We start from the raw sequence: 12,702 nt of genomic DNA, 5'->3' as shown, positions 1-12,702 counted from the left end.
CATTACATATATAAGTGTACTCTGTATCTTGCCATTCCACACCTATTTACCTAAAAGAAATGAAAACATGTCTATTCCCATATATATATAAATGTTCATAGAAGCTTTACTTATACTAGCCAACCCAAATGTCCATCAATAATTAAATGTATACACAAATTGCAGTATATCCATATACTGGAATATTACTCAGTTGTAAAAAGGAATGAACAATTGATACATGCAGTATAACAACATGAATGAATCTCAAAATAATTATGCTACATGAAAGAAGCCAGACAAAAAGACAGTACATGCAATATGTTTCTAGTTACATAAAATTAAAAAAAAAAAAGTCTATAGTAAGAAAAAACATATTAGTTATTCTCTCAGGATGGGGAGAGGTAGGGAGGCATGGGAAGGAGAGATAACAGAGAACATAGAAACAGAGATGTTTATTATCTTGATTGTGATGATGGTTTTAAGTATACAAATATCAAAATTTATCAAATTATGTACTTAATAATAGATAGCTTTTCACATGTCAAGTACACCTCAATAAAGTTTTTTTTTTAAAAGAACTGCGTATAAAGAACTAAGTTGGAAATTGGTAAATGATCAGAAAAAGAGGGGGTTGATCTGTGCTGTGCTTTCACTGGTTGGTAATGATCTTGATTTAAATTTCAATTGGAAGACATTAAGAGTTCTGGGCAAGAATTTGATTGAATTTATGAAAAATACTAGACTTACAGAATTGTGAAGGGACTCTATATTCCAAGTCCAAGTGACTTTAAAATAGAGATCCATAAATTTCCTAGAAGTTCTTGAAGCACCTGCTAATTTTTACATTTATGCACGTGTATGTGTATGTAGTGGTGGTGGTTCTAATGAAAGTTCCAAAGTATTCATCAGAAAAAGTCCTCTAACCATAAAATATTAAGAACCATGCAGATATTTGACTTATCTGAATTTACAGTGGATAAAACTGAAGCCTAGAAAAGTTAAATGGTTTGTTCACAATCAGAAGGATGACACATGGATGAGGTAATAATGGGTTTCTGAAGTTCTATCCTCTTTCGTTTGCTGCCTTTACCTCCCCCATCCCAATGCTAACAGTACACAACTGTAAGTACCTGGCACACAGTACACAAAAAAACAAATGTCTATTGAACACTGAAAGACTTAGCCAAAATCAAGAATACAGTATGTGTGCCAAGCATGGTCCATAATAGGTTATAAGGAAATACAAATATTTGGAAATATTGCCTTATAACTCTCTCAACAAAATATGAATAAACTACTGAGTTTATCAAGCTCATTATCAAATATGCAGTGAGGCCAGCATTCACATTAATTCTCAGGGAAGGTAAATTGGTGCCCACTTTCTCTAAAGCATATGGCCTTTCAAAGTTCATACCCTCAATTACAGGAATCAATTGTAAGGAAATGACAAGAAAAAGGCAAAATTTATACAAAGAATGTGCATAGCAGATTCATTTATTAATATGAAAACCTGAAAACAATCTAGAGGTACAGTAAGAAAGGACTGGTCAAGATGATCATGATACTCCATAAGATGGAATATTATACATATATTCAAAGTAAGATTTTGAAGGTTAACATGGAAAAATTCTCATAATATGATGCTCCATGAAAAATCAGCAGATAGATAGATAGATAGATTAAAAAAAGAGAGATATAAGAAAATGTACTTAGCTGAAAAGCGAGTAATGGTGGTGGAATGTACTGAGCTGAAAAGTGAGATCAGTGGTTCATTCTATCACTTACATAAACCTTTAGATTGCCTAGAATAAATGAGCACTGGTTTTAAAATCAGAAAATAAGGGGCACCTGGCTGGCTAAGTCAGGAAAGCATGTGACTCTTAATTTCGGGGTTCTAAGTTCAAGCCCCACAGCAGGTGTAGAAACTACTTTAAAAAAATCTTTAGGGATGCCTGGGTGTTTCACTCTGTTAAGCATCCAACTCTTGATTTCAGCTCAGGTCATGATCCTTTAGTTGTGGGATCAAGCCCTGCATTGGGCTCTATGCTGGCATTGCAAAGCCTGCTTTATATTCTCTCTCCCTCTCTCTCTGCCCCTCCCCTGCCTGCTTGCACACTCTTTCTCAAAATAAATAAATTTATGCTAAGTGAAATAATTCACGCAGGGAAAAACAGATATCATGATTTCATTCATATGTGGAATTTGAGAAACTTAACAGATGAACATAAGAGAAGGGAAGGAAAACTAAGCTAAAAACAGAAAAGGAGGCAAACCATAAGATATACTTAAATACACAGAACAAACTGAGGGTTGATGGGGAGATTGGAGGGTGGAGGGGTGGTTAAATGGGTGATGGGCATTAAGAAGGGCACTTTTCAGAATGAGTACTGGGTGTCATATGCAAGGGATGAATCACTGGGTTCTACTCCTGAAGCCAAGACTACACTGTATGTTAAGTAACTTGAGAAAAAAAAAGAATCAGTATTACCAAAAGCATCACATAGAAGATACTTAATAAGTTTTAAAAAATAAATAAATGAATGATTAAATACATAAAAAATTAAAATTAAAATTAAATGAAACAAAAGCTTTAAAAATTAAAAAATAAAATTACCCATCTAAAAATCAGAAAATACATAATAATTAATAATAAAAAATTCATCTTTGAATATTACTATGAGTCTGCCTTGTGCTGTGGAGTGAAGAATTATAATTGGCATTCCATAGCTGTTGCTTTCTTCCTTTAAAGACAAGACAAATGAGTTCATGTTTTCTTGAAACTTAGCCAATAGTGATTTTGATTAGGTACAAAAACTGTTTAACTATGAGGTCATATAATGTAGCATATTTCACAAGAGATTTCACATCATCCTTCAGAGAGTGTTTCAGAAAATACAGCTAACTAGTAGTCTAGGATGATATAAGTTCATTCCCTTAGCAATCCAATTACATGAGCATGATCACCTCAAATTCTTTTCTAGCTTTAAGGTCTATGAAAATATAAATTGATCTACTTTGACTGAATTAAAAGGTCTTGAGTTATTGAAGTCAGTATTTCTTTTCTTAAACTTGAACGCTAATAACATAGCTATATTACTAATTAGACCCTATAATTGCACATTTGATTTCTATAACACCACTGATAAACCAACATAATCAAAGGTCTTTAGAGTCATATTTCTAAAAGTAAAACATTCATCTATAATAATATAATGTTTTTTTTGCGGGGGCACTGACTTTAAACTGAATTCAAGAGCATTAAAAGTTATCGGGGCGCCTGGGTGGTTCGGTCGGTTAAGCGTCTGACTTCTGCTCAGGTCACGATCTCGCGGTCCGTGAGTTCGAGCCCCGCGTCCGGCTCTGTGCTGACTGCTCAGAGTCTGGAGCCTGTTTCAGATTCTGTGTCTCCCTCTCTCTCTGCCCCTCCCCTGTTCATGCTCTGTCTCTCTGTCTCAAAAATAGGTAAACGTTAAAAAAAATTAAAAAAAAACTTATCAAATAGGTTAATATTTTCAATCACACAGGCAGAACCCTCATGATCATCATAATTAACAATTATAGTGATTGGGTACTCACAGACACAATGACTTACCAGATATTAATGAGGAACTTCAGTGAGAGCACTACCTTCAAAAACTGTTATACAGAAGATAGTAAAACACAATCAAAGGACACTGAAGACAATATTACATACCTATCAGATGTGTGAAATCAATGTCTAATCTTTGCCTATACTTGAAATCTGGGTCCATACCACTGCAGTGCAGCACTATCTGTGAAACACACTCCTCAATTATCTTGTAATACTGTGGCCTGAAAAAGAAAGTATTCTTGAATATCTTTTCTACCTATACAAGTCAATTTTCTTACGAAGTGGTTCAGCATGATAAAAGAATGAGGTATTTTTCTAGCACTGCTAGAAGAAATTATTCTAGACATTACACCCTCTTTGGAGAAATATGCTTAACAATGGTCTGGACATTATAGTAAAAAACCCATCATGATGTAATCAACTGTGAACACGAGTGACTTAATACTTTAGTTTGTAAGGATTCATGGTTGTCATGCTTATCAACCTTATCTACTTACTTAAGTAATTGTTCCTAAAGTTAATGAAAACAAATGACCTGTTAGTCCTACATCCATGGATACAGAAATGATTCCAGGCCTCCACAAGTTCTCAATTTCAATAAGGGATGAGTGTCTTGGCATTGACAAGGTACTGAATTTATCACAACACTTTTACTCAAGATTAGCTATAACAGCTTACAAAACTGGACTGAGCCACAATATTCAAAAGATCTAGTTCTATACATTTTTAAAAGATCCATTTTATAGAAGCATACACACTTAATATGCATGGCCATAGTCTGAATTTGTTCAAAGTGTCAAAGATTTCTAAACATATCCTAATTCTGTGATCTATCAAGGTAATTCTGGTCTTAAAAATGACTACTTGCATACTTCAAAAAATTTTAAAGGCACTTTTTACATTAAAATTTAAGGAAAATTTAGTATTTATCAGTGGATAATAAATTCAACAGAGAAACATCAGAAAGAAATACTATCATAGACTAATTATGATATAAACATGCCTAAGATTAGTATGCTGATAACTAGCCAAGCCACTAAAAGTTTTCAAATGAAGCCAAACAGAGTCTAATTGCTCTTATATTTTTTTGTCATGTGGCTGGTCTCAAGACTCAGAATAAATAGTAATATATATTACACATCTGAGACTTTTTTCAAGTCATCATCAGTTTTAGGATAAATAATATTAGATTATAATCAGTCTAGTCAATGACTCTGGCTAAACAAGGAAAACACAACTGCTCTCTTTGAGGCCATGTTAATTATCTGTAAGTATAATAAAAGTGCTTGTCACATTTCTACCTCACATCGATGTTCTCAGGATGAAAAGGATGTCATATTAGAGTAACTTCTAATATATATTTAAAATTACTGGGAAATGGATTGTCTCACAGAAATTATTTCCCCAAGTAACTGTATACCCATAGGCACAGTACCCTTTGAATTGCCACAACTTATTTTAGGCAACAACAATCATTTTAATTACCATCTTTTCTGCTTTAAGAAAACAGTATATAATTCAATATTTTAACCATTTTTTCTATGTCTCTGTACCATCTTGATATCCATCAGTAACTGTACTAGTCTGAACTATAATAGTTCTCCATGTGACTTTAGAACTGTCATCTTTGTTGCAACTATACCTGAATGCATGGTAGCTTGCCTTTACCCTTTAATCAAGCAAATTTTGAGAAATCAGAGAACCTAGGTTGCCAGAATTTCATGCATATTAGAGTATGAAGAACAACTAAGGGTGTCTTGAATAGTTATATATAAGATCATGATCGTCAGCTTATGGATAATTTCAGTCTCTCAGAAACCTTTCTCTAACTTTCTGGTTTTCAGATATATTTGCACTTACTAAACTCTACAGCTTCTAACTTTATTATTATCATAATCATTTATTTTGAAGAATTATAGTAATGGATATAAACCTGAAATACCAGTATTATTTTCTTAGATAAGATCACATCTATTATTAAATAAATATTAGAAAGGAGAAACAACAGAAAAACCTTACTTATTAAAATGTACCAGAACTTAAAAGTTCCACCATAGACACCTCAGTACTTACTCTGTGCTACCATTATCTAGCAAAGAAAATTCATCACAAGGTCAGTAAAATCTGTTGGGTTCTTTCTACTAAATGTCCTGTTGCTGGGGTATGCAGTTTTATAAATAGATCCTTCTGGCCCAATTAAAAATAAATTAATGCCTTTTAAAAAATGTTACTCAAAGTCACCAAAGTCTCATACACTATTTATGTATGTATATATGCCTCTACTACCTAGGATGTACTACATTATCAGTTTCCCTTAACTTAGTCAAATTCAAATCATACAAATACTAGTACTCTCAGAACTTCCTCTTACCTGATATAATAATCATTTCTGATGAGCAAAAAATGTTGTAGAATGGATAATAAGTAATTTTCAGCAGCAGTATCCTTCAACATGTTATACAGAAGATGATACACTTCATTCATATCAGTGGAATATAAGTAAAGGAAAAACACTAAAGTTCTTGATGAAAATTTCACTCATAACAAAAGCAATTTCATGTTTTTTAAATATTGATTCACCATTTTATTTCCATTACTGTTTCTAAACCTTCAACTGCATGATCCAGTATTTTAAAATTTACATAAATAAATCTATGAAATCACTTTAATCTTTTAATGAGAGAAACAGACTTAAAAGAGCATTCTAAAACCATTTAATCATCAAAACCTTAAGCAATTAGTTATCCATTATATTTTAAATTTGAGATGATAGCTGGTATGATTGAAACAGCAATGCCATTAGAGAAAATGGTTTACTCTTGATCTTCCTGTGGTTGTGATAGAGGGCCTATATTATTCACATAAGCCACTATCCCTCTATTTTCACTGCCACATAATACAGACAGTAAAGGAGCATTCTGTGGACTGCTAAAATATCACAAACCAGTTTTATTTTATACTGATAAAACACTAACTGTGAAATTGTTACTGTTTGCATTTATTTGTATTTCATCATTTAATAAAAATGGAGAGTAAAGACAAAAGAACTTGAAACATACTTTTCTTAGGAAATAAAAAGAGTGGTAAAAGTTTAGATTCTTCTAGTAAACTAGATAACAGATTTCAAAAATGGATTCACTTTTATAATAAAAGTGAAGACATAGAAAATTGATGTAAAAGAAAGGTAGAAAAGGAAATGTAATCTAACGTTCTAAAAATAACCTGAAATGTCAACATTTTCTCTGAAGTAGAATTAAGTATATGATGGATTATTTCTTATACCCCATGTAAGAGTGTTGTATTAAAGTCTCATAAGGTCCCTTAAGCGGTTACAGAATGGAACCCAAAATAGCTTTATGGTGAAGTTTGATTATAAGAGAAATCTATACAAAGCAAGGAAGCAAGATATATATTAATACAAAAAGCATTTAATATTATGAAAATGTCGACTAGAGTCACTAATGCTGGATAAGAAATTAGTAGCGTTGATCCCTTATTATAATGGCATCGTTATCCATCACACACACATTTATCTAATACTTCTAAGACACTTCAATAGTAGCATTGGAGGAAAAAGATGAAATATAACATTTCTGCCCTCAATCTCATAGGGGAGCAGAACTATACATAAATAAGACAGAAAGTACTGTGAGTTTCAAGGAGAGGAATATTCCAGCTTTTCTTTCTTTGTTTCTTTTTTTTTTTTTTTTTTTGGCAGTGCAGGGAGGAAGAGGGAAGAAGGTATCATAGAGAAAAATTCCATCTCAAAAGTCATTTTAGTTTTGAAGTGTTTCCCAGTCTCCTCCAAATTCCCTAAGTAAGAAATTTACTGAGTGTGAAACAAATGGCCAGCAATGCTATGACAACCATCTTTTATATCTAAAATCTTGTCATATAAAATTGTTGCCACAGGAAGATTACACCTGGTATTTGACTCAAACGCTTCTACCACATAGCCCTGTTATAGTCAGATACTGTCACATCTAAACATTTTTTTTTTTTACTAAGGAACGAAAATATTTGTATTGAGACTAAGACACTTATTTGAATTGAATTGTATCTCTAGATCATTTGAGTAACTTTTAATAAAACTGAAGAAGCATATTACCTATAGTCACATATGAACTCAGTGAACTTTTCCTCCCAAATTCTTACATTTGAGGTATATGCCTTAGACTCTTGTCTATTCCAGACTATTAAACTGAATATATCTATAATACAGCAAGCCATTGTGCAGATTTCAATATCGTCTGTGTAAATCATCGGGATAGTCTGACAATTCCTCAACATGAATCTGAAGGACAGCATTATAGAGAGGTACTAATATAAATAAATGGATATAAATTGGGCTGGCAGACAAAAACCCTAATAATGGTCCACACAATCACCCACAAATCCCTTTTTCACAATACATGCAAAATGATTTCTGTGGCTTGTCAAAAGGATATTCCATTTCTGCTCGAATGTCATTGAGACGGTGTGATAATTCAGTCAGGTCGTCTTCTTTGTTCTCATCAAATACTTTCAACTGAATATCAAGCTCATCATTCTCTTTTTCTTTTAGATCCTAATATACAAACATAAAACTACAGATGAGTAACAGTTTGAAAACACCATACTTTGGTAATAAAGCATAGACACTATTATTCATTTATATACACAGAAGTAATTTTAAATATTGACCCAGGCACTTAGTTTCCTGAGAGAAAGCAAATGCACTATGTATTTTCCTATTTTAAAATTAAAGAACCTCATTATATTAATTGCATTTTCTTTTCATGACCCAGATTTTGATTATTTATATTAAAAAAATTAACAATCACTTTTACAGTTGAAAAAAACTAATTGCTAACAATCCAATTTGAATGCTGTCATTTTTGATTAAACATACTCATTAAAGATAGCAAAAGAACTCATGCAGTTAGAATATTCACATATGCCTCTGGCAAAAAATGCAAATACAGATCAATTGTACTAATGAAGAATAAATGCAAGGATATATTCAAGCACAACAGTCCCAAGTATGGTGTAGAAAGTTGTGTAAAGAAATCTTAAGTGATATTTTGTGATTTTGAAGCAAAAAGGCATCAGGATTTTTTTTTATCAAGCTGCATGTCTAGCCTCCTCCCCCACTTTTTTTTTTCTTGGCCTAATCACAAAATACCAACTTGGGCATCAAAGATTTGTTTTTGGAATACATTATGAGCACATGGAATACAAACCTCTGATAATTTTCAAAATAATAGTATGAACAAAATCTTTGGAAGCATGCCACACTAGAGATTGTTGGGCTTAATATATATCACCTGGAATATGTTTTAATATGTGTCCATTAAATTGCAGCTTTCAAAACCCAAATCGATAATCACAACTGTGGATGCTCAAGGGTGATACTGAAAGTGGGACTAGGATTTCAGAGCTGAGTTTTAACTCTAAAAGGAAATGCAAGCATGGTGTATTTCAAATTAGATCAACAAAACAAAATAGGATTCATTTCTTGTTTCTACTTTTATTCATAGAACAATTATAAATGGAAATATAATGCTATTACTAAAGCCAAATGCAAATGTATGCAGTTTACAGATTTTTCTAATATTCACATAATTTAAATTTACATATAGAACATATGAAAATATGTATTAGTATGTTTCTATAATTTCATATAGGATAAATGACAAATAAATGTATTTACACTTAGTTTCCTCTTTAGGAATAACTTGCTTTTGGTCTAGTTTTCCACTTTTCAATCTGTTGGAATGCAAAATTTCCTACCATTGGTGGAATGTTTTATCAGGTGATTTCAGAACTCCAGTCAGAAAAGAGCAGAAGCCAGAAACACCCAGTATGTTGGTCATTGCAGAAACAATTGTTAACACATTTTACAATATGGACTTTTCCTTATTTTTGTCTTATGTTATAACATATTGTTATGTTCCTTCTTAGAGGCTTACTATAAAACTTGAACACTTTCAAATATGTTTGAAAACAGAAAAATCTAATTTGAATACAGCCATTTAATTAGCATCAGAAATTTTATAAAACATGGAATCAATCTGATTAAATATTTTCTGTAAAAATAAGTGGCTAAATGTTTAATTGTTTTTAATTTGGACAACACATTAGTTATATAAATATAGTTCATATAGTATATGAACATATATACCACAATATTAAAACACAGATATATGGGCTTCTGAGTGGTTCAGTCAGTTAAATGACTGACTCTTGATTTAGACTCAGGTCATGGTCTCGTGGTTTGTGAGATCAAGCTCGGCTTTAGGCTCAGCACTGACAGTGCAGAGCCTTCTTGCGATTCTCTCTCTCTGTCTGTCTCTCTCTTTCTGCCCCTCCCCCCACTCACTCACACACACACTCTCTCTTTCAAAAATATATAAATGAACATTTAAAAATTATTAAAATATATACACATAGAAATGTGATACCTTATATTGCTTATTAATAATCTCCATTAATACAAATATATATGCATATATACATACACAAACATATATAAAGCTTCCATTCAGTCAAATGTCAAACCCTGAAAAATATATCCATAAATTCATGATGAAATAAACATTTAATTAATAAAGTTTTTATAAGCACAAATATGATATCCTATAAAAGGAAATGGAAATGCATCACTAAAGTTTTATATTTAAAAATATATATTATCATAACTGTACTGAATTATATTATTAATTATGTAAAATATTGTAAATATGTTCAGTTATTTCTTTAAACATAATTGCTGTATAGATATGGAACATTTTTGACAGATTCTGTAAAACACATATTTAAGTCTCTATAACATAGTGTATTTCAAAGGAAATTCCATTTCCAGTACATGACTGATTACCAGTCAAGCAATCAAAATTGAGTCTTCAACAGAATAAGAGTTTGTTGTTTTTTTTTAAACAGAGTAAGAATGCATGATGCTTACAGACATAATTTCTTACTCTCTTGTTCTTTCACAAATCTTATTTACCTAATATTTTCTAAACTTATTTAACTAACTGTATAGTGTGTAACAACTCACTAATCCAAATTGCTAAAGCAAATTTATGAACAGCATTTTCCATATAAATGAAGTATAAACTCCCTTTAAACACCATAATTTATCAATAGAGATGGGGGAATATTGAAAATAATTTTTTACAGAATACAATTTTTTTTGCTCAAGGATTTTATTTCAGTTTTTTTCAATATATGAAATTTATTGTCAAATTGGTTTCCATACAACACCCAGTGCTCATCCCAAAAGGTGCCCTCCTCAATACCCATCACCCACCCTCCCCTCACACCCACCCCCCATCAACCCTCAGTTTGTTCTCAGTTTTTAAGAGTCTCTTATGCTTTGGCTCTCTCCCACTCTAACCTCTTTTTTTTTTTCCTTCCCCTCCCCCATGGGTTTCTGTTAAGTTTCTCAGGATCCACATAAGACTGAAAACATATGGTATCTGTCTTTCTTACAGAATATAATTAAAATAATCCTTATCTTGAGGATTCTGATTATTGTATGAAAAACGTTTCACTGTACTATAATATTACAATGGTCTCAGGGGTTATTAAAACACTAAGAATCATTCTCTCTAACACTTAATGATTATAGCTATGTTGTTTTTAAGTTTTTATTTGAATTCCAGTAAGTTAACATACAGTGTAATATTAGTTTCAGGTGTACAATACATGGATTCAACATGTTCATACAACCAGATAGGTTTGTGATAATTTTTTATTCATGGACCAACAATTTGAATTAGCCTTAGCCACGTCTAATTTGCCGTTTTGAATATGATACATTCTAGAAAATTAGGGAGCTCCTCCTGTTAGAATGGTGTATAAAGTAACAATAAACAGGAATAAAAGTGAGGATTTTAAAAACTCTCCTATGAATATATTATTAAGCTTCCATGCATGTGTACAGATGTTTAATATTAACAAAGTTCTAGAAGTTTAAGCTTAAATATTTAGGAAATTAGATAGTGAGTCATTTAGATAATTGACATAATTAGGTACATCTAATGTACATTAAAGTATGACCATTCAGACCTTTGTTCCAAATGTGATGAAAAAACTACAAGAACAACATCAGTGGTGAAATCTATGGTATTAAAGAAAGAATATCTAACCTTCTGGGTCTATCTTTCTGGATTCCGATTCTCATATATAAGAAATACCTAGGGAGAGTTTATTTTTCTTTTCAAACCAAACATCTCTGCCTTACCCCCAATGAGATTTTGATAGATTATGTTTTAGGGGTACATGTTCAAATTCTTTAGTTGATGACCTGGGCTGTATTTAATCATATATCACTCTATTGTCTTAGAAAAAAAATTGAGAATCCTTGTTTGTTGCTTTCCAAAACTTTAGGAGGCAGAAACATGACACTTTCTTCTTTTCTCTTGCTGAGGAAACAATTGAGATCTAGGAATCAGGAAATACTGAAGAGATGTGACACTTAAAGAAAAATCTAACTGGATACATATAATAGGAATGCATATATTAAGAAGTACATGTTGCCACAAAAGGCTTAAGCTTAGAATCACTGATGCAAAATCCTCATTGTCAGTGTAAACAAGTGAGTAACATACCATGAAACCACTGAACCCAGCAAAGATGAACACACCAGAGAAAAGTAGAAAAGGACAAGAGTTACCATTCATACCCTTTCTGAAAATAGAACTTAAATAAACTGAGAGTCACAGTTTTCTCAATCAGATATTCAGTAGTATAAGGCAGAAAATGAATATTCAATTATAATAGATACAGGGAAATAAAAGATAGAAGAATAATACCAACAACTAATGCAAAAAATGTGGCATATTAGTAAATGAGCAGAGGATGTTAATGAGCCCTTGTAGCCAGAAAATGTCCAAAGACATTATTACTCTCTTAGAAACAGGACCAGCCCAGTGAGGACAAGCATGGAAGCCAACATCTCAAAAGCCACACTAGAATCAAGACTATAACATTATCTGTAGCTACCTAAGCTCACAGACTTTTCATGAGGAAAGATTTGTGACAACACAAGAATGCGGGTTACACACACCATAACTAGTGAATGTGCCTAAGTTACCTGCATAGTGAACCTCAATATAAGTCACTTAAAATGTTGTTTTGATTAA

The 12,702-nt window shown here is 32.1% G+C and overlaps 1 protein-coding gene across 2 annotated transcripts in view; it reads right to left on the bottom strand.

Annotated features, from left to right (window-relative positions):
- Positions 1–12,702, bottom strand: part of DIAPH2 (diaphanous related formin 2) — a 1,004,420-nt gene that overhangs the window by 733,759 nt on the left and 257,959 nt on the right. For both annotated transcript variants that reach the window (XM_047076289.1, XM_047076288.1), the window contains exons 11-13: positions 8,023–8,141; positions 5,946–6,062; positions 3,677–3,795 (exon numbers count right to left, since the gene is read on the bottom strand). In XM_047076289.1, coding sequence (XP_046932245.1) covers positions 3,677–3,795; positions 5,946–6,062; positions 8,023–8,141 — 355 coding nt within the window. The remainder of the gene's footprint in view (positions 1–3,676; positions 3,796–5,945; positions 6,063–8,022; positions 8,142–12,702) is intronic.

The sequence above is a fragment of the Lynx rufus genome, unplaced genomic scaffold (assembly GCF_022079265.1).
Source record: "Lynx rufus isolate CCGP_SWC_20201006 ecotype Redwood Valley unplaced genomic scaffold, mLynRuf1.p SCAF_14, whole genome shotgun sequence".
Classification (NCBI taxonomy): Eukaryota; Metazoa; Chordata; class Mammalia; order Carnivora; family Felidae; genus Lynx; species Lynx rufus.
This window is presented reverse-complemented; position numbering and strand designations above follow the sequence as displayed.